The 23,599-nt window shown below is 37.3% G+C and overlaps 1 protein-coding gene across 1 annotated transcript; it reads left to right on the top strand.

The window, feature by feature from the left end:
- LOC309488187 (keratin, type I cytoskeletal 19-like) lies at positions 1-23,202 on the top strand. Its single transcript, XM_082156277.1, has 8 exons — positions 1-553; positions 646-728; positions 849-1,005; positions 1,168-1,332; positions 1,489-1,614; positions 1,981-2,201; positions 2,321-2,334; positions 23,038-23,202. The coding sequence occupies exons 1-8, from the start codon at positions 83-85 to the stop codon at positions 23,067-23,069; spliced, it is 1,269 nt and encodes a 422-aa protein (XP_082012403.1). The 5' UTR covers positions 1-82; the 3' UTR covers positions 23,070-23,202.
- The last annotated feature ends 397 nt before the right edge of the window (positions 23,203-23,599 follow it).

Genomic DNA, 23,599 nt, shown 5'->3' with positions numbered 1-23,599 from the left:
AAGGTGCCATCCTCGCCAGGACAATCTACCGGTTTCCTTCAGTGTCCTCTCTGGGTTCATCTCATCTCTGCATTCATCCACCATGTCGTGCTCTCTCCGTTCATCATCCTGCGGTCCCAAGACCATGACCTCAAAATCCATAGTTACTCCAATTAGCTATGGTATAGTAACTGCCTGTTCACCTAAAGCCTACAGTGTGTGTGGCTATGATTTTGGAAGAAACCCTCGGATCTCTTCCTCCTGTTATCGTAGCGTTGGTTGCTACCCAGATCTGCGTTGCAAAATTGGTGGAGGATTTGGACGTTATGGCATACAGAACAATGGAGGATTGGGAATCATGTTTGGGAACTGTGACTACATGCAGCTGAATGAGAAGACCACCATGCAGAGCCTGAACGACCGTCTGGCGTCCTACCTGGAGAAGGTGCGCTGCCTGGAGGCTGCCAATGCCACTCTGGAGAGGCAGATCCGTGAGTATTATGAGAAGAAGGGGCCGATCTGCCAGAGGGACTACAGCGCCTACTGGAACACCATCCATTGCTTGAAGGAAAAGGTACACGTGTACTTTCATAAGGGATGAAATGATGAAAAACGTAAGTATGCTCTGCATTAATATATTTTTATATCAATGTTCTACATTGATAGATTGGAGATGCTACCATCCACAATGCCAACATCCTCCTGCAGATTGACAACTCTAAACTGGCTGCTGATGACTTCAGGATGAAGTGAGTTCTCTTAAATAATATTCATCTGTAACCAATTTGGTAGCTTCAGCATCTTAACAGATTGTATAGGCCAAACATGATTGGTGAGTTTATTCCCCATCCTGCCACTCCACCAATTAGATATGAGCATGAGTTAGCAGTGCGGCAGTCTGTGGAGGCTGACATCGCCAACATGCGTCGCTTGCTGGACCAGATGACCCTGGCAAAGGCCGACCTGGAGATGCAGATTGAGACTCTGCTGCAAGATCTAGCATGTTTGAAGAAGAACTATAAGGAGGTCAGTTTGCCTGTAGCAGATTAAACTGTGAGTGGTCTTGACAGCTTGAGTCATGAGCAATGTAAGGTGTGCTTAGAAAGAACTTGCAATTAAATGAAAACTTAGGAGCCATGTGTAAATGAGAGAGTCAAGACCTGATGCATGAGTCATATGTGGTTACAGGATGTGGAAGCACTACTGTGTCAGTTGACAAACACAAAAGTGTGTGTGGAAGTGGATGCTGCTCCTCAGCAAGACCTGAACAAGGTTTTGGAAGACATCCGTTGTCATTACGAGACCATCATAGATAAACACCGCAGAGAACATGAGTGCTGGTTCAAAGAGAAGGTGAGACTTCAGCCTCTGTTTCTTTGATTCCACTGTGAATCTTAATTTGCCATCATATATAGTGGCAGACATTTAATATTAAAACAGTAATAGACAGTTTGCATTACAAATTATTATAGTTCTCATGTTGTGTGTATGTTTCTTACTCTCTTTAAGACGGCACAACTGTGCAAAGATGTGGCCTGCCACACAGAGTGCCTAGAAACCTCTAGGTCACAGATCTCTGATTTGCGGCGTACCTTGCAGTGTCTGGAGATCGAGCTACAGTCTCAGATCAGCATGGTGAGACAATCATCTTTTACACGTGCATTAACTAAACTAGCCTGAAAAAATATAATTGTTTATGTGATTTGAGCTGGAATATTATGCATGACTGTTGAAATATGAACAGATTTTAAAACACTGCATCATAAACTTGCCAATGTTGTAAATGTTTAAAGAGAAAAACTGGGTATCATACACTAAACCACTGAGGATCACACACTCATATACTTTTATGTCATTTTAGTTATATTTCAGGTCTGTTATGAATATGGCCCCCGAGTGAACTGGCATGCCTTAAAGAGACTTTGGTGATATAGGAGGAGGAATTATCTAGAAATTGTCTAGTAATCCTTTATTCCTTCTGCCTCTTGTCTTTACACACAGAAAGGAGCACTGGAGTGCTCACTGTTGGAAACAGAGGCTAGGTACAGCGATATACTAGCAGGCTTTCAGAAGCATATCAACTCATTGGAGGGAGAGCTTTGTCAGGTGCGCTCTAGCATTGAGCAGCAGGGCAGAGACTATGCTATACTGCTGGACATCAAGAGCCGTCTGGAGCAGGAGATCGCCACTTACAGGTGCCTCCTGGAGAATCAGGGTGTTCAGTAAGTTCATCTTTTTATTTCTAACAACTGAACAACACAAGGATGGGGAAATGGGTGTTGCGTGATGTTTTCTTCTGAAAGGACTTCACTAATGGACTAATCTTTTTTCCCATTTATAGGACTTACGGACAGGGTAAATAAAATCTCTCTTATTTTGTGGCTGTGGGGGTGATTTGGGTCAGCTTCAGATTGTATGTTATTTATTAATCTCTTTTTCTCTCCCTTTCAGGTGACGTGTTTGTGTGTTCGCCAGTCGAAACAGTAGTCAAATGTAAACAAGTCATTTGAACAACATCAAATGTAAACAAAGAATGTAACAAGGTTGTAATGCAACTGTATTACACATTCTGTATTGACAGTCTTACAATTCAAAATTAAAGTTGAGAAGCACAGTTTTCTTTTCTGTCTTGATGTATTTCTTGTTAAAACAGGTAGTTTGGAAATCTGCAGAAAGTACATTTTGACTATGTTTAACCCTTAAACAGGCAAGAGTGGAAAATGATAAGCAAAAAATCATTTCATGTCATTTTTTATATCATCTGGACAAAAGTAAAACATAAACAAAATAATTTTTGAATATATTTTGGATTTTATGAGTTGTGACTCCCAGTTCACATTGCCTGATTAGGGTATAAAAAAGGACCAAGTCATTAATCTGTTACTGGCCCACTTGCCACTGCATGTTTAAAATAATTATATCATATACTTCACCTGATCTAATGTTGACAAATTATATATCATTTGAAAGCTTACAAACTCAAGATTGAGCCTGTGAAAACTGTTTTGAAATCGGACCTTGCATTACCATAAAAATGGTACTTAAATTTTTTTTAGAGCTCCTCACCTTGTGTCAGGTATTACAAAATTTATTTTAACTACTTTATGATAAAAAACTTTTCTAATCTTGACAAAACACATATCGTCGCAAAGGTCTGAGACTGTTTTGTGATATTGAGACTAAAATAAATAAATGTGTTACAGGAGAATGCATAAAAAACACCCAGTGGCTATTTTTGGTACAGCGCCATCATGGGAACTTAAATTTTGTGTTATCAACTTAAAATTTGAAACACAAATTGGTTAGACATATGGCTTTGATTTGATAGTAATTTTAGAGTAAAAATTATTTTGTAAAATATATATTTTATATTTTATATAAAATATTTAGTAGAGTATATTTGATTTACAGTAAATTTAAACTTCCATAACCTTTTCATATTTTCATTTTTTGAAGTTTTTCATTTTTTCATTTAAAAAAAAAACAAGATTCTGTATTTCAATGCATTCTTGAATTACAACCGTTTAAATTTGGATAGTGCAATATTATGTATATTCTCAAAAAGAGGGGTGACAGTTTTTTAATATTGTTTTTTTTTATTTATAAAAACAATTATATTGTTAATTTGTCATATTGTTCATTTGTCCATTTTTCTTGCATTTTTAACTAAGCATGGGCAGTTCTTAGTCAAACATTGTCACTAACATTTTCCAAGGGTACAAATAAACAGAGATTCTCAGAAATAAACACAAATAAACATTTTTAATTAATTTTGAATAAAAAAACAAAACAGTAAACGGGTCGGGTAGGCCTACTGAATGTCACCCGCCATTCTGATGTTGCTGGTCTTTGGATTCATTTGGTGAGAGTATTATCCTTCTTTTCTTTCAGGGCCTTCCATTTTATTTCTCATGGAAGTTTTGAAAACAATGTTGGGGGTTTTATCACTTTTCTCAGAATCTGAAGAGTTTTCTGGTATCTGCTATAACTTTTCAGTAAGTTTAATATATGTTTACTTTCACTCAAAATCTGAATGTCCCAGAGATGTTACATATGACACTGAAGCTTCAAAGCGCGTATCGAGTACGCAGCGCAATTTCTCATGAAGCTCAGAGCGCGCACTGTTTTCAGAGAAACACGTGATCAACGAAAAACGAAGCCTCACTTTCTTTGCAGTCACATGTCGGAATGTTTGAACCCAGACCACTACTCTACGGGTTTTTGGATGTTTAAGTCCATTTACTTTTTTTTACTTTTTTCATTTACCATTTATTTATTTATTAATAAGTCCATGCTAAACCTACACTGTAAAAAATGTCTAACCTCTCCAAGTCAAAATTTTCTAGTGACTGCATGGTCACATCTAAATTTTTAAATTGGCCCAAGTGCAATTCTTGTTGCAATAGTCTGTTAACATTGGTTCAATGAGAAATAATACGTCAGACTAATTGAAAAATGTAGATGTTATCAGTCACTAGAAATTTTTGACTTGGGGATGTAATTTTTTTTTACAGTGTATGCAACATTATCATATATTCTGCTATATAAACAGCATAGAAGAAACCATAAAATAATTAGACCACCATTTACTTGCATCAATCAACTCAACATTTAATTTATTGCCACAATTTTATATGTGAATTATATTATCAGAAAACTGAACATTTAACATCGTCAGGTTTTTATTTGTGCTTAAAAGATAAAACAACGGCGCTGCGCACTCGGGTTTATGGATGCCATAAATGTTACCTGCCACAAGATGGCGCTGTTTTCGACACTCTTGATGCTTCGAATCTTTTCCCGGAACAATCAATGGAAAGCCTCAATGCTTCATGAAGCTTCATTTTCACTTGAAGCAAATAATGTGACCAGCATAGGCTACTCAAGACAGACCAGGCTGTCAGGATTTTATGAAAAAATCATGCTTATGCCCCAAAAAGACAATAAAAACTATGTAACTCGTGGTTCACTTTGCCTGTTTTAGGGTTAAGAAGAGTCCAATAAACTCTTATTTTATTTTAAGAGGCCCTTTTCAACAACTGATATTCTGACTGGGAGAGTCATCATTATGCATCATGACCTATAATAAAATTCGATCCCAATATTTTTGTTTCTGTTTCTATATTTCAATGGAATGGATGAATCAATGATAAAACACCTTGTGATTATGTTAGATGAATTAGAATTCCTTTTTCATAGTTGAGAGGTTATAATAACAAAGTGTAGGCATTTAAACTTTATTTATGCACTTTATTTATTAAATATGAATTATGTATTCATATTAGGATATTAATAGTAGCCTACTATTTGTTTAAATAATAGACAATATATACATGTGTATATAAACAGAATCGTTGAAATATATATTTCTACATTTATTTTTATTTATTTTCTATAATTTATATCCTTACAAATGTTTAACATTTTAAGACAAAACTAATATTTTGACAACAACATTACTCAGTTAGGTTGATTTCATATCGGCCTGCAGCTGAATTCTTAACCCATCAATATTTGAGTAATAAAATGACGCTAGATAGACATAAACACATAAAAGACTGAGTCTCACTGTATCGCTCAGGCTGCACTGCAGTGTCTATTCACAGGCGCGATCCCACTCCTGATCGGCACGGGGACTTTGACCTGCTCCGTCTCCGACCTGGGCCGGTTCACCCCTCCTTAGGCGACCTGGTGGTCCCGGGCTACCCCAGGAGCACCATATCGATACCGAACTTAGTGCGGACACCCGATCGACATAGTCCACTGCAGCCCAGAACCCCTGAGCTCAAGCGATCCTCCAGCCTCAGCCTCCCAGTATCTTGGATTACAGGCGCGCGCCACTGCACCCGGCGAGAGCTGCGAGAATCAGCGCTGATACTGAATCTAGTGGCTCACAGTGACATCTAGTGCATGAAAACACAATACTAGGGAGCGTTAGGCAGGGTGAACTAAAGCACTTTACAATCTCTTTGGCAGAGGTGGGTAGAGTACCCAAAAACTGTACTCAAGTAAAAGTACAAGTACTTATAGAAATATTTACTCAAAGTAAAAGTAAAAGTAATAATCTTAATAGTTACTTGAGTAAGAGTAAAAAAGTATCCAATGAAAAAACTACTCAAGTAGCGAGTAACTTACTTCGGATCATATAGGCCTCTATTTTATATATAGGCCTATATATATATATATATATATATATATATATATATATATATATTCATTTATATTTATACAATATATATATATATATATATATATATATATGAAGACTTCAGATGCAAAAGCCTCTGAGTGCCATCTGAAACTTTCTTCTAAAACAAGCATTTTTATCAAGCTTGTATATTTAAGTTCAGTAATTTCACTTTTAATGACAATTAATAGGTACTTTTCATTGCCATTTAAGTGAAATAACTGAACATAAACATACAAACTTGATAAAAATGCTCTTTTAGAAGAAAATTTCAGATGGTACTTAGAGGCTTTTGCATCTGAAGTCGTCATATATATATATAAAATAATATTATTTAGATTTTTTTATTTTTTTTTTAAATGACTGTTATTTTCATAAGTAGATTGGCTCTCTTTGCAACAAAAAACATTATTTCTGCCATCTGTAGCCCGAAAATCATTGCCTGTCCTTTGGTTTGTATAATAGTAACTTATACAACTACATTTGGATTATTAGACAATGTCGAAATGAAGTGAATCTGCAGAGTGTTGCATTCAAAGGCATGTAATTGACACAGAGAAGAAAGAGTTAAAACTCTTCACATGTGCTCGCGCTCATGACTGCTACTGAACATCTGAACACAAAAAAACAAACACAAGTACATCAACGGATCTTTTTCTGTCTGTTCTCCAAAATTTAATCAAATGTATATTTCTGCAAGCATCTTTAAACTGGTTAACTGTGTGTACGGCAGGCAAAGGCATTCGTTTTCAAGTCGAGTTCACACGCCACTGCGCAACAATACACACAAACTACCGCAGGATGGCGGGTGTTCATAAACTGTGGACAATGGTAGCTTATTTAATGTAGAAATGAATGTATTATGTCCAAAAAACGGGTAATGTCATCCTTTCTAGTAGTGCTATCATGGCATAATAATCTGTTTGGTTGTAAAATGTATTACCTGAGTTAAATGAAATCGAATGTATCGTCCTGTGGAATCATTCATTCACAGACAGCTTACGAAGATGTTCAACTAATAAAGATCTTCATCGCTGGCAAATATATGATGCATTTGAAGATTTGCTCTCACTTGACTGTACTGTAGGTCCACGGCCACTTCATCCAACGCTCTTGATGTCCTTAAATCTTCCTGTTACGACTCCGAGTCGAGTGTGAATTGAAATCGCTTCAGACGATTCAGTGCGTGCAGGAACTGAACAGAATCAGGAACTGAATCATTCAAACTGATTCGCGAACCGATTTAGACAGATCTGCCAACTTGTTTGATGAAGTCTTTGAACAGAATCGACTCAAAAGAGTGATTCATTTGTGAATTGAGCATCGCTCAAGCCCAGAAAAAAAGATACAGCGCGCTTGGAATAAACTACGCATTTAACAACACATATTGCATTAAAATAAAGTAACGAGAAGGACGTCGCCCAACGTAACGAAGTAAAAGTACAGTTTTTTCATTAGAAATGTACTCGAGTAAAAGTAATAAGTACCCACATTCAAATCTACTCTTAAAAGTAAAATTTTCCCCAAAAAATACTCAAGTAAATGTAACGAAGTAAATGTACTTCGTTACTACCCACCTCTGCTCTTTGGTAGCTATATTGTTAAAGGTAAGTGGTACATTTCTTCAAATATAGCCTACTTTAATTTGGACACATTACAATTTTGATTATGTTTTTGAAAGAAGTCTCTTATGCTCATCAAGTCTGCATTTATTTGACCAAAATACAGAAAAAAACAGTAATGTGAAATATTAGCTATTACAAATTAAAATAATTGTTTTCTATTTTGATTAAATGCTGTTTTTTTTAAACTTTTTATTCATCAATGAATCCTGAAAAAAGTATCAAAGGTTCCCCAAAAATATTAAGCAGCGCAACTGTTTCCATTATTGATAATAAATCGACGTTTGGTGCTGCATGGCTTTGTGTATGTGTAGGCTACGGTATTGTTCCGAATATAAGACAACCCTGTCTTTTAAAGAAAATTCTATATTTTACAATTATTTTCATATTGCATTTATTTTTTATATTTATTTTTTGTATTTAAAGTGTGGTAAATACTGGTAAAATGTATCAAGAATCACATTCAGAAATAAACACTTTATGGCATATAGCTACGAAAAAAATGAATCATAAAAGTTCTCATTTAGTAGATTTCACTATGTCTGATTTCTCAACTTTTATGTACAGTAACAGATGCTGGCATGTCAAAAAACACAGGTGTTTGTTTGATCCGCATTACCTGATTATCTGATCTAGGGGGGATATGAATGTTTTTTCTTAGGCCGATTACATAGCGCAGAAAAGACAGCATACTCTCTGTAGTCGGAGGGCAAGCGCTAATCCATTATGCTGCATCAAAGCGGCTGCTTCGAGGACATGCAAGTGCGTAAGTATGTAGCCGAAATAAGAAACGATAGGCCTCGCTCGGCAATATTTTACAAATAGCCTATAATACATGATCAAACAGCTGAAAATATATAGCAAATGATTAATTGATTAAACTAAGAACACTCTATTAAACAAAATTAACCAGATGTATTCAAACTAACTAACAGATTAAGATAAATAGGCTTCATTTAGATGGAAAACTCAGGCTGGGACCTACATGTGGTTAGACAGCTATAGTTTAATTTTGTGTTTTGTGCTAAATACATTTAGCAATTTTTTTTAAAGGTATTTTTGAAGAAAAGTACCACTTCCCTTTAACAATATAGCTACCAAAGAGATTGTAAAATGCTTTAGTTCACCCTGAATAATGGTTCCCTGTTGTGTTTTTCATACACTAGATGTCGCTGATTCTCGCAGCTCTCGCCGGGTGCAGTGGCGCGCGCCTGTAATCCAAGATACTGGGAGGCTGAGGCTGGAGGATCGCTTGAGCTCAGGGGTTCTGGGCTGCAGTGGACTATGTCGATCGGGTGTCCGCACTAAGTTCGGTGTCGATATGGTGCTTCTGGGGGAGCCCGGGACCACCAGGTCGCCTAAGGAGGGGTGAACCGGCCCAGGTCGGAGACGGAGCAGGTCAAAGTCCCCGTGCCGATCAGTAGTGGGATCGCGCCTGTGAATAGACACTGCAGTGCAGCCTGAGCAATACAGCGAGACTCAGTCTTTTATGTGTTTATGTCTATCTAGCGTCATTTTATTACTCAAATATTGATGGGTTAAGAATTCAGCTGCAGGCCGATATGAAATCAACCTAACTGAGTAATGTTGTTGTCAAAATATTAGTTTTGTCTTAAAATGTTAAACATTTGTAAGACTCAGTCTTTTGTGTGCACAGTTATTCTGTGGGAATCTAATAAACAGCAGCAACAACAAATGAACACAAAATAAATCCCTTATTGGCCAAATTAAATTCCAGTCTTTATTTATTATAATAAAGTATATTGACTGACATCAGAGACTGTATTTTTTAAGACAGCTGAAAAAGTTTGGAGTATATGGTATGTCCAGGTTTTATAGAGCTGTGATTGAAAGCGTCCTGCCTTTCTCAATATAGTGTGGTTTGGCAGCTCCACAGTCCAGCAGAAAAGTCAGATTCGTAATATAGTGCGGTCTGCTTCAAAGATAGGTTGTGATCTTTCTACCATTGACAACATTTATGTCTCACGTTTACAGAGAAAAGGTCTATCAATTCTTAGACATCCCACACACCCGGCTAGACATTTTGTAACTCCTACCTTCAGGCAGTGGAAGAGCTCACCAGAAAAATTCCAGACAACCTGTTTGTTATGGCAATAAATTAATATATATTGTTCTATATGGCTGTTAGATAAATTTACACCAAGGCAATTTTTTTTTTTTTTTTACTGTAACACAAATGTAATTTAGATGTCAATACTTTACAAAAAGCCCATAAGACATATTTAGCCTAATGATCAAAGAGCTGAAAATTAAACTGATTAAACTTAGATAATTTTATTCAAAAACAATTAACCAGATGTATTAAAATTAACTAGATTAAGATAAATAGGCTCCTCCTCATATGGTAGATGGAAAACTTAGGCTAGGGCCTACATGTGGTTAAACAGCTATAATTTAATTGTATGTATTGTGCTAACATAATTTAGCTTTTTATTTTTATTTTTTTATTGTTTTTGAAGAAAATGTAGGCCTACCACTTCTCTTTAACAACATAGCTACCAAAGAGATTGTAAAATGCTTTGGTGAAAATCAAGCTTTTAATGTTGTTTATATGTCAATGTGGTGTTTCTAATAAGCTTTAAGACAAATCATGTACAAATGTGTCAAAACAATTTCTGCGTATTTTCTCCAAAAAACTGCATTGAACCAAAGACAGTCTCAAAAACGCGGATTGAAATTGCTGGTGTTTCTGATGTCACAATACCTTGTAACCAATCACATCAACAAGTGGATCTCTGAGCTCGTCTGAGTGAGTGGAGGCGGGGCTAATGTGTATATTCATAGAACCATATACTAAATGAGGCAAGGGTGTAGAGTTACATTCAAGTTATTTTAAGGCATGAATAATTTTTTTTTTCAAGGAAAAAACGTTTAAATATATCATTTTGGTGATCAAAGATGAGTTTTAAGGGATACAATTATTGAATACATGGGGACTTTTGGTTCACCCTGCCTAATCGTTCCCTAGTATTGTGTTTTCATACACTAGATGGCGCTGTGAGCCACTAGATTCAGTATCAGCGCTGATTCTCGCAGCTCTCGCCGGGTGCAGTGGCGCGCGCCTGTAATCCAAGATACTGGGAGGCTGAGGCTGGAGGATCGCTTGACCTCAGGGGTTCTGGGCTGCAGTGGACTATGTCGATCGGGTGTCCGCACTAAGTTCGGTATCGATATGGTGCTCCTGGGGGAGCCCGGGACCACCAGGTTGTCTAAGGAGGGGTGAACCGGCCCAGGTCGGAGACGGAGCAGGTCAAAGTCCCCGTGCCGATCAGTAGTGGGATCGCGCCTGTGAATAGACACTGCAGTGCAGCCTGAGCGATACAGCGAAGCTCAGTCTTTTGTGTGAAAAGTTATTCTGTGGGTGTATAATAAACAGCAGCAATAACAAACTAGATGAAAAAGTTTGCAGACAAACTTTAAGTTGGCATGAAAAAGCCTTGTCAGAAAGTTTGATGAATTTTTAAAAGTTTTAAGTTTTTAGTTTTAATTAGTTTAAGTTTAAGTTTTAGTTTAGTAGTTTCAAAAGTTTGAATGTTTTCAGTTTTAATTAGTTTAAGTTTTAGTTTAGTAGTTTTAAAAGTTTGTAGAAGTTTGAAGGTTTTCAGTTTAGAAATATTAGATAGAAGGGAAGCTTAAATGAGTCTTGATTGATTAGAAATAGTACATAGAATGGCAGCTAATGGAGTCTATTGGGCCTCTCCAACTGTCAAAATTTGAATTTAGTTTGGAGTTAGAATGAAAGAAAGATGAATTAGTTAGAAAGAAAGAAAGAAAGAGAGAGAGAGAGAGAGAGAGAGAGAGAGAGAGAGAAAGAAAGAGAGAAAGAAAGATAGTTTGTACCAAAGTTTGAAGAAGTTTTAAAAGCTTAAAGTTAAAGTATAGATAGATAGATAGATAGATAAAGAAAGAAAGAAAAAAATATAGATAGATAGAAAGAAAGAAAGATAGTTTGTACCAAAGTTTGAAGAAGTTTTAAAAGCTTGAAGTTTAAAGTAGTGTATAGATAGATAGATAGATAGATAGATAGATAGATAAATAGATAGATAGATAGATAGATAGATAGATAGATAGATAGATAGATAAAGAAAGAAAGAAAGAAAGAAAGAAAGAAAGAAAGAAAGAAAGAAAGAAAGAAAGAAAGAAAGAAAGAAAGTTTGTTAATACCAAAGAATACTAAAGAATACTAAATACTAAAGAATTTGTAAAAGCTTGAAGGTTTTTAGTTTTAAATAGGTCATTCTTGACCGGAATTTTTTCTAATTTTAAAAAATCACAGCTTCATCGGAATGTTATGAAACTTTGTGACTTTTATGGCATTAGGAATGTGAACACACAAAAAAATGTAAGGCATGATTCGAGCAGGCTAAGTGGTCATAAAAAAATAGTCACACTTGTGCTCTTCGGTCAAAAATGACCCACCATAAGAAATGAATGGGAAATCACAAAAAAAAACACACAAAAAAAAACACTACAAATCGGCCACGATGCAGAAAAAAAGTGATCAGCAATGAAGGGGTGACACTCTAAAACATCAATAGTGAAAAACATAACATAATTAATAATTATAATGAATAAATACAGTATATATATAATTAATGTAATTATTATTACAATTATTAAATTAATAATTAATATAATGTTTAAAAAAATTATATAAATAATAATAAGCTGTGATAAAGCATTACTGTTTATTTTTGTATTTTTTTAATGAATCGTAATGTTACCTGTAACAAAATGCTTTCTCTTTATTCAGGTTTGACTGTAGTAATAATGCAAAAACGTGTACACTTCACATCAAATTTATTAATTTTTTTTTGATAAATCTTGGCAAAAAGTTTTATTTGAGAATTTCTAAAAAAATACATTCAAATCCTTATCTTAAAAGTAAGTAATTTGGTCAAAAAACAACTAGAGAATTCACAAGCCTCTCCATAGAGAGCTATTGGCATCTAGTGGTAAACCCATGCAATAACATGTAATATTTAATTTTTATCAACAGATAGATAGATAGATCAAAAAAAATTATTTAAAAGGCCCAGTCTCTATATTAATCTGAAATACTGCAATAATTGAAGAAATATTTTTTTTAAAAATAGACATTTTTTTAAATATTAATTTCTATGGCAAAAATGGACCATGAATATTGCATAGTTTTTATTGCATAAATATTCATCACTCCTGTGAATAGACACTGCAGTGCCGCCTGAGCGATACAGCGAGACTCAGTCTTTTGTGTGCACAGTTATTCTGTGGAATCTAATAAACAGCAGCAACAACAAATGAACACAAAATTGACCAAATTAAATGATTCAGTCCAGTCTTCATTTATTATAATAAATTACTCAATTGTTCTTAATGGCTACCCTGTTAGATACATTTACACCAATGCGTTATATTTTTTCGTACTGTGTCACAAATGTAATTTAGATGTCAGTATTTTACAAATAGTCTATAATACACGTTTAATGATCAAACAGTTGCAAATCTATAGTTATAACAAATGATTATATATTGGTTAAACTTTTAGTTGTTTTTTAAAAACTTTTTTAAAGTTAACCATATGTATTAAAATTAACTAGAATAGATTAAGATAAATTGGCTACTCTTTTGGTAGATGGAAAACTCAGGCTAGGGCCTATGTGATTAAACGATAAATTAATTTAGTGTATTGTGCTGAATTAATTTAGCTTAGCTTTTTTTAAAGATAGGCTATTTTTGAAGAAAATGTACCACTTATCTTCAACAATATAGCTACCAAAGTGATTGTAAAATGCTTAAGTTCATTGGTTCCTGTCTAATTGTTCCGTAGTAGGGGAGAGCGGGGCACAACCTAATACTTTTTGACTTTCTCAGTTTGTGTAAATCTACTTAGGGTTCAGAGTATTTATTTTTTCCCAGATTAATTTCATACATGTCTAGTACAATTATGTGGTTTTGTTTTATTAACACAGTGTATACTTTTTTCTTGATATACCCCGAAAAAATGGAAGTGAAATGTGACAACATGCCCCATACATTGTAACATGTGAGGGGCACATTAACATGACCATATGACAGCTTAAAATGCTATCTGATCCTATCAAAACAAATAGGCTATAAAAGACAAACTAAAATATTTTCTCAATAAAATACAATTATTAACTTTTTCATATAAAATAATGGCATTTTTTTATAATTAAATATAATTTATTTTTGAGTTTGACAACAAACACACCTGAAAACACAGCTATACAGCATAGTATAAAACGCAATAATAATTAATAATTTCTGATCATTGACTCTCAGTCTTTATTCACATTTTTCTATTGTTTTCTCAATAGAATTCATAAAAGTATAGAACAGAATAGCATAGTTCTAACAGGGGCTCATTGTAACGCATGTGTTAGAACATGCCCCACCTGCAAAACTGGGATTTAAACCCTGCTGTCTTCTAGTTAGCGAAGCATTAAATAACTATGTCAACTGTTAAATAACATGCTGGGGATTAAAATAATATCAGATTTGTCTAATTTAAAAGAAACACCAATAACAGAGATGAAAAATTAAACACAATAAATTTACTTTTGCTATGGTTAAATAAATGTTCAGTGATATCTTCCAAAGATTTCTGAATTTTGGTGCAATTTTTTCTCTACATAGTTTTGATATGGCAACTCGTAAATACACAAAGTTTTGTCATCCTTGCATGTGTGGAAGTATTTAAAACAAGGGTGTTACAACTAGCCCTGCATTAGTGCCCCGCTCTCCCCTATTTTGTTTTCATACACTAGAGGGCGCTGTGAGCCATTAGATTCAGTATCAGCGCTGATTCTCGCAGCTTTTGCCGGGTGCAGTGGCGCGCGCAGGGGGGCACTGTTTCATAAAATACTGAAGCTTCCCCGGGCGCCATTGATTAGCAGACCATCACCTGCTTTTAGCATTCCATTGACTCCCATTCATTTTGCCGTCACTTTGACAGCGAATAACTTTACATCTGAGGCGTTTAAAGACTCCATTTGTCCATTATTTATTTCTAAAGAAACACGAAAATGTATAAAAGGCTCCATTACCTTCACTGTAAAAAAAAATTACATCCCCAAGTGAAAAATTTCAAGTGACCGATAACATCAAAATTTTACAATTAGTCTGACGTATTATTTCTCATTGAGCCAATGTTAACAGACTATTGCAACAAGAATTTCACTTGGGCCAATTGAAAAATTTAGATGTTATCGGTCACTTTTTTTTGGGAGGGTTAGACATTTTTTACAGTGTTGTATCTTACGTTATGGCCCTGTAGAAGCATTTTTTGTAAAAATAGGCTAACGATTGCATCATAACCACGCGACTCTCTGTCGCACAGTAGAGAAATTACAGTATGGACAGGAGGAGAAGCTCGCGGCAATCGGGGGGATGTGGAGGCAAAATGACAAAATAATTAATCAGAATACTTAGCAAAAGTTTCTCCTGCTCCTAGCTCATGGACACCTCCTACTCACACTCTCCGTCTCTGCAAGTTTCGGAAGGGAATGATTCAGATATCTCTTGGCACAGCTACTAGAAGACAGACGGGTTGCTCACGTCACATCCATGTTGTCAAGCTCAGTTTGAGTCTGTGCAGTACGGTCAGCCATCAGGAAGTGAGTGCTTCTAATTGACTTCACTTGTCTACGTTGAATCCAATGGGGTCGCTGTGTCCAGTTTATATACTGTCTATGGGCGGGCGCCTAGCCTAGAAATCTAGACGCACCCTAGCAGCAGCAAAATTTATTTTGCAGCCCGGGTAGTCAGAGAATGTCTAATAAGGGGAGAAGTTTCACTCTCAGTAAACTTCCGGCTTCTGAACTGGTTGCAGTTCCACTCTGGTTCCATATGAGGGCGCTCACAGGACGAGTGCAGAATGAATGGAGGTCTATGGCGCTATACCCATCAAAATCCACTTTTCTCAGGATATAATTTTTTTGTCTAGTAATTTCAATGTTGTATTCGAATGGAGATGCAAAGAAATTACACACTGATGGGTGTTAGATTTTTTAGAGTCACTTATTTGCTTTAAAAAGTATTTTAAAGTGTCAATGATGTCATACACATCGTACGACCAGAGATAGTGCTTTACGGCAATCCTTCAGTCACTTTGGTGCTTTCGCGCTCTACACTTTCTTTTCTCTCGAGGCATCGACAACACAGCTGACACAGGTAAATACACGTGCTAGACAAGTTTTTGTTTTGTTTCTTTCTGGTCCCGCTTCGGATGCCACGATGCCATCAAGCGGTATCTCTGGTCGTAATCAGTCCTTCACTGACCAATCAGCGTTAATTAGCAGAATGCTAGCGTGTTATGGGCAACAACAACTCAACCTGTAAGAAATCGAAAGGACATAAGTACTCGTTCATTCAACTTTCGACCTATAACCCATGTTGAACTTGCAAAACCTACAATCAAATCTGAGATTTCTCAACGGCAATCGGGTGAAAGAGACAAATTTAACCGTCTAGCTCCATAGACTCCCATTCATTTTGCACTCATGGGCGATCGCCCCCAGTAGAACTCTGGTGGAACTACAACCAAAATTCGATACAATATGACTTAATAGGGAGTGGCCAGGCTCTCCGTAGACGGGCTCTGGGGTAGTCTAGCAACTCTCCATTGACTTTCAAGCTGGAAAAACCAAAATTAGGTCAGGCCAATCACATCGTGTATAGAGTAGGCGGGGCGGGCTTAACATAATGACGACAAAGCTGCGACGGTTCCCTGCTACTTGAAAACAAAGAATGGCTGCTGCTGCTGGCAAACAGTCTTTCGAATCGGCGTTGGCCGCGACTCTGGAGGACTTGGAGTTAAGTTCTTCTTTGAAAAAAAGAGCAAAGAACGGCACTTAAGTCATTCTTAAAAAAGGAAGATGTGTTCGTAGTTTTGTTGGCCAGATATGGCAAAAGTTGAATCTATCAACTAACGTTAGCTCCGCTGTTGGGAAAACGCTCTGGTTGGTTGAAGCGCTGTCCTATTGCGTGCAGAGGGAATTTGAAATACAGCCGTTTATCCCGCCCCTCGGATTGAGCCGTGTCTATGGTGAGTTGCCAGACCTAACATCTTGATGTGGGTCTGGCTTGCCAGGCTAACGCGCGCCTCTGCAATACAGCGAGACTCTGTCTTTGGTGTGCATAGTTATTCTGTGGGTATCTAATAAACAGCAGCAACAAAAAATAAACACAAAATAAAGCCATTGGCCAAATTAAATTATTCAGTCCAGTCCATTCTTTATTTAGTATATTAAAGAAGCTATATTGTTCTCAATCGTGTTGCATTGTGGTATATGGAGCTGCCTGAAGTGTACATACGAAGTAGACTCGCTCCCTCGGTCAAAATCGAGGGAGCGAGGGTCTGTCCATATAAACTTCCCTCGTCCACTTCACGAAGTGGAACGCACTTCAAAATGGCGGCAGGGACATAGCCTACATTAAATATACATAAATATGATATATATATAGACCTATAGGCCAGAGAATTACTAAATATCAATATATTCAAAATAAAAGAAGAAAATAAAATAGTTTTCCTTCCCAGTGAGACAGTGACATATTCAACAGAAATGTATTTGCCTTTGTCTTACGTATTTTTGTGGTATGTGATCACATACCATAAACAGCATGCACCACCATTAACAGGTTATTCTAGCTCCTAATCTCATTTTACTCCCACGTACAGTCTTAAAATAATTATTTCATATAAAAATACACATGGTTCTATTACAGTAAGTCATATTACTTATAGACATTCCATTGCTTTGTGTGCCCTTCACTAAATCAGCTAAATTATTGAATTAGTCATTAAGTGTAATGAGGCTACTTGATTTGTCAGGTTGGTCACATGTACATTTACACCCATGTTCAAGGTATTTTTCTTGTCTGGTTCTTTCCTCGTATCTTTTATCAAAACACTTTGCAGTCTTTTTGTCTAACAGTAACCCCCCCCCCCCCCCCCCCCCCCCCCACACACACACACACACACACACACCCACTAGTTCACCATTAGTTCGTTCAGTAAGCTAACATTCAGTAAGTTTCCCAAAATCTATGAAAAAAAAAAGAGTTTTGTGTAACACTGAAACTACAACGTTCTCTGTAGGTTTCTTATGATTTCTTGTAACTTGCATAGCATGCTATCAGCACACTTCTATAATTAAACATGATGTTGGTGTTGACACAGAAAAAAATGGAAAGAATAGAAAACAAAAAGAAAGAAGAAGAGTAATGGTCTTATAGTAACATAAACATGTTTAAAACAGAAAGAAGTTTCAGGGTGTTTTTGCTCATCATGTATTGGAGAGATTTTTCAAACAGCTTCAGTTTGTTCTTTTCATCTGTTGATATATATCAGGTTCTTTATCAAAAAGTCCATAGGTTCTTATCCTCTTAAAATCTAAGTTACCTGAAGAGAAATCCTTACCTGCTTTCCTGCCTATACTTTTGTGGCTACAAAATTCCTCATATTAATTTGCCTCTCTATAATTCTTGTTCTGTGATGTGCATGTTTTTCAAGCGTTCTTGTTTAATGCAATGTTTAACACACATGCATACATTGTGTGTGTGTGTGTGTGTGTGTGTGTGTGTGTGTGTGTGTGTGTGTGTGTGTGTGTGTGTGTGTGTGTGTGTGTGTGTGTGTGTGTAAAAAGTAAAATCACACGGGATATCACTATAAAATGTTTCTTATCTTGTCAATGACCTGATACGTTCTTGCTTGATGTTTTTAATGAGTATAAAATTAGTTTCACATAAGCTTCCATATTAAAAGTAAATTCTGAGTAGAAATCTTTGGAAAAAAATGATTTCTTGTATTGAAATGAAGCCTCAAAAAGATTGAAAGACTTTTTAGATGGAGCAGGTTTGAATATCCTTGGTGAAAACACAAACTTAAGCCTTATTTTCTGTTGAGACTGTTTTTTGGACTGATTTTATGATTTAGGTCCAAGAAACCCCAGTGATACTTGTAAAAACAATAGCAGTAATTTCTAAATTGACTCTCATTTTATCATCAAATTATTTTAATAGGCCTCTCTGACCTTACCATGAAGATTAAGCTTTGTTGTTCTTAAGACTGTCTTTGTTGTGAATGCATTAGTCTGTTCAGTGACCTTTGAGTCACGTGTATAAATTAAACTCCACCCGAACTGACTCTCTGCTACTTGTTATGTCTTCATAGAGTATGAATTGTTACACTTACTCATAAGTGTCTGCTTTATCCACTGGGGCACCATCTTTTATTCAGACATAAATACACACACACATACATTCCTTTGCAGTTTCCTCATTAGGGTGGAAACTCAACTCTCTGGTCATTGAGTACCAATACTGCTGGTGCTGGCTGCATGATCTGACACACACACACACACACCCATCAACAGAGTGTAGAACCCGCCCTCGAGCTCTAACTATATAACAGGACAGAGCTTGGTTCAAAGGCACCATACACTTCAGGACAACTCTAAATACTTTTTGTGTCGTGTCCCTTCGTGCATTCATCCCATTTCTGCATTGATCCACCATGTCATGCTCGAAAGCCTGCACCGAGACTTCTCTGAAGACCTTCTCTGAAACCTGCTCCATCACATGCCCTGACACCTGTCTGAAGACCTGCTCCTTCACCTTCCCCGAGATCTGCCCTGAGACCTCTCTGAAGACTTGCTCCGAGACCTGCTCCGAGATCTGCTCCAAGCCTTGCTCCTTCACCTTCCCCGAGACCTGTCTGAAGACTTGCCCCGAGACCAGCTCCGAGATCTGCTCCAAGCCTTGCTCCTTCACCTTCCCCGAGACCTGTCTGAAGACCTGCCCTGAGACCTGCTCTGACACCTGCCCCAAACCTTGCTCCTTCACCTTCCCCGAGACCTGCCCCGAGACCTGTCTGAAGACCTGCCCTGAGACCAGCTCCGAGATCTGCTCCAAGCCTTGCTCCTTAACCTTTCCCGAGACCTGTCTGAAGACTTGCTCTGAGACATGCTTTGACACCTGCCCCAAGCCTTGCTCCTTCACCTTCCCCAAGACCTGCCCCGAGACCTGTCTGAAGACCTGCCCCGAGACCTGTCTGAAGACCTGCCCTGAGACCAGCTCCGAGATCTGCTCCAAGCCTTGCTCCTTAACCTTTCCCGAGACCTGTCTGAAGACTTGCTCTGAGACATGCTTTGACACCTGCCCCAAACCTTGCTCCTTCACCTTCCCCGAGACCTGCCTGAAGACTTGCCATGAGACCTGCTCTGACACCTGCCCCAAACCCTGCTCCTTCGCCTTCCCCGAGACCTGTCTGAAGACCTGCCCTGAGACCAGCTCAGAGATCTGCCCCAAACCCTGCCCCTTCACCTTCCCCGAGACCTGTCTGAAGACCTGCCCTGAGACCTGCTCTGACACCTGCCCCAAGCCCTGCTCCTTCAACTTCCCCAAGACCTGCCTCGAGACCTGTCTGAAGACTTACTCTGAGACCTGCTCTGACACCTGCTCCAAACCGTGCCCTGAGACCAGTTCCAAATCCATAATCATTCCCCGTCATTGTGATACAGTTGCACCCAAAGCCTACAGTGTTTATGGCTGCGGTTTTGGAGGAAGGACGCGCATCTCTTCCTGCTCTTTTCGTTCGAATACTTGCTCCCCATGTCCACCATACAGAATTGATGGAGCATACAGATGTCATGGCGGAATGTACAGTGGAGGACATGGTGAAAGATTTGGTGCAAGAATCATGGCTGGAGGGTGCTATGGAAGAGATTATGACTATCTCCAGAAGACAGAGAAGGCCACCATGCAAAACCTGAATGACCGTCTGGCATCCTACCTGGATAAGGTGCACTTTCTGGAGGCTGCCAATGCCACTCTGGAGAGGCAGATCCGCGAGTACTATGAGAAGAAGGTGCCGATCTGCCAGAGGGACTACAGTTGCTACTTGAAAACCATCGATTGCCTTCAGGAAAAGGTACAACATGGAAGTTTTGAGACAATTAAGGGTGGAAATCTTGTGTCTGATATCTGAGATTCTAATAAATATGGCACAGATTTCTGATTCAGATTCCTGTGAACTGAAATATCACTGCATATAAAAACAGTTAGCAGTAACACAATGTAAATAGTATTGATAAGAACATAGACAAATACATAATGTTTGTTTCAAAGTTATAAATGAGCTACATTGATAGTTTTGTCAATGCTCTTCATTGTAGATTAAAGATGCTACCATCAACAACGGCAAAATCCTGCTGCGTATCGACAACTCTAAATTGGCTGCTGAGGACTTCAGGATAAAGTGAGTTCTCTAAAGGCATTTTCAAATCTAGTTCTTTTCATACTTTTCTAAAGGCAAATAAAAACAGAATGATAAGCTCTAATTTGTGTTCCTTTTTCGCATAAGTAAACAGTAAGGTGTATTACTTTTTTAAAGACAAATTAAAACAGAATAGAATGGAAAATGAGTCCTTCAAAGTGAAGCACAACCTCTGGCTGGTACATATACAGTATAAACACAAATGTATACAAGCAAATGTACGTACATACATACATACATATACAGATGTTCATTTGAACGATGTAATCCAGTCATAGATACAATATTTTTATATAGTGATAGAAGAAACAATGAAAAATAACAGCTTACACCCTAATCTTTTAAATTTAACAATAGTTAAAGATGTGTTGCTATATAGATTTTTGTTTGTACATAGATCAGTGTCATGTTTGGACATGATCATTTCATTCCCCTCTGACCTTTTCACCAATCAGATATGAGAATGAGTCGTTGATACGGCAGTGTGTGAAGGCTGACACTGATAACCTGCATTGCATACTTGATAAAACATGCCTGGCAAAGGCCGACTTGGAGATGCAGACCTGCGCTCTGCAGGAGGAGCTGGTTTATTTGAAGAAAAGTCACCAGGAGGTTTGTAGCAGTTTGCCTGTAGCAAAATAATCATATGAAAATGTTGTATGTTTTTAAGTGAAGATGGAAACAATAACTTAAATTCACAATTTAAAGCCGTAATGTTTGAACTATGTGTGCTTGCAGGATGTGGTAGCACTACTGTGTCAGTTAACAAACACAAAAGTGTGTGTGGAAGTGGATGCTGCTCCTCACCAAGACCTGAACAAGGTTTTGGAAGACATCCGTTGTCATTATGAGACCATCATAGACAAACACTGCAGAAAACAGGAGTGCTGGTTCAAAGAGAAGGTGAGACCTCTAATTCCTCTGTGAACACTAATTAGCCATAATAGTGGCAGACTTTTGATTTTAAATTGCAGTTTGGAGTGGTATTAATACAGTGAAACAATAGAGTTCAGTGAATCACGAGTTAAATAGCTCACTTAATATGTGTGTTTGTGACTCTCTTTAAGATGGCAGATCTGTGTCAAGATGCTGCCACCAACACAGAGTGCATAGAAACCTCTAGGTCAAAGATCTCAGATTTGCGACGTACTTTGCAGACCCTGGAGATCGAGCTACAGTCTCAAATCAGCAAGGTGAGTAATACATCTGAGGCACGAAAAAGGCGTAACTAATGTTAAATGTTGAGTTATAATATTTTCTCACATATGTGCATGTTAATCCATGACTTCCAAAACTAAGGCAAAGTGGACAGTGAAGCAGTAGCTGTTGTTTACAATCCTAAAGAATGCCAAAAGTTTTCAGCCTTGTTCTTTAGATATATTTTTTAGCTAGCTGTTATCAAACATAAACCTGTCTTTGTTTTGTTCTATTCAAGTTAACTGTTTTTGGATTAATTTGTCTTTTTTCTTTTTGACTGTTCTCATAACCCACACAGAAAGGAGCACTGGAGTGCTCACTGTTGGAAACAGAGGCTAGGTACAGCGATATACTAGCAGGCTTTCAGAAGCATATCAACTCATTGGAGGGAGAGCTTTGTCAGGTGCGCTCTAGCATTGAGCAGCAGGGCAGAGACTATGCTATACTGCTGGACATCAAGAGCCGTCTGGAGCAGGAGATCGCCACTTACAGGTGCCTCCTGGAAAATCAGGGTGTTCAGTAAGTTCATCTTTTTATTTTCAAACAACTGAACAACACAAGGATGGGGAAATGGCTGTTGCATGATGTTTTCTTCTGAAAAGACTTCACTAATGGACTAATCTTTTTCCCCACTGATAGGACTCACAGACAGGGTAAATAAAATTTCTCTTATTTTGTGGCTGTGGGGGTGATTTGGGTCAGCTTCAGATTGTATGTTATTTATTAATCTCTTTTTCTCTCCCCTTCAGGTGAGGTGATTGTGTGTACAACGCCAGTCTAAACAGTAGTCAAATGTAAACAAGTCATAATGAACAACATCAAATGTAAACAAAGAACTTAACGAGGTTGTAATGCAACTGTATTAAACATTCTGTATTGCCAGTCTTACAATTCACAATTAAAGACCAGTTGAGAAACAGATTTCTTTTCTGTCTTGATGTATTTCATGTTAAAAGAGGTAGCTTGGAAATCTACAGAAAGCTATGTTTTGACTATGTTTAAGAGTCCATTAAACTCTCATTTTATTTTAACAAGCCTTTTTCAAATATTGATATTCTGACTGGGAAGAGTCATCATTATGCATCAGCATCAAGATTTAATAAAATTCAATCCCAATATTTTAGTTTCTATATTTAGATTATTCACTCAATTGAATGTATGAATCAATAATAAAACACCACCTTGTGATTATGTTAGATGAATTAGAGTTCCTATTTCGTAGTTAAGAGGTTATAATAACATAGTAGGCACTTTATTAAATATTAATTATGTATTTATATTAGACTATTAATAGTACTATTTTGACATGTT

This window comes from Leuciscus leuciscus (assembly GCF_965113295.1).
Source record: "Leuciscus leuciscus genome assembly, chromosome: 23".
Classification (NCBI taxonomy): Eukaryota; Metazoa; Chordata; class Actinopteri; order Cypriniformes; family Leuciscidae; genus Leuciscus; species Leuciscus leuciscus.
This window is presented reverse-complemented; position numbering and strand designations above follow the sequence as displayed.

What these genes read in the sequence shown, in the direction of transcription:
- LOC309488187 (XM_082156277.1), top strand. Translation starts at nt 83, where the DNA reads ATGTCGTGCTCTCTCCGTTCATCATCCTGCGGTCCCAAGACCATGACC. An exon ending in TGAAGAAGAACTATAAGGAG is followed by an intron (nt 1,006 to 1,167) that starts GTCAGTTTGCCT and finishes ATGTGGTTACAG; the next exon opens with GATGTGGAAGCACTACTGTG. An exon ending in AGTGCTGGTTCAAAGAGAAG is followed by an intron (nt 1,333 to 1,488) that starts GTGAGACTTCAG and finishes ACTCTCTTTAAG; the next exon opens with ACGGCACAACTGTGCAAAGA.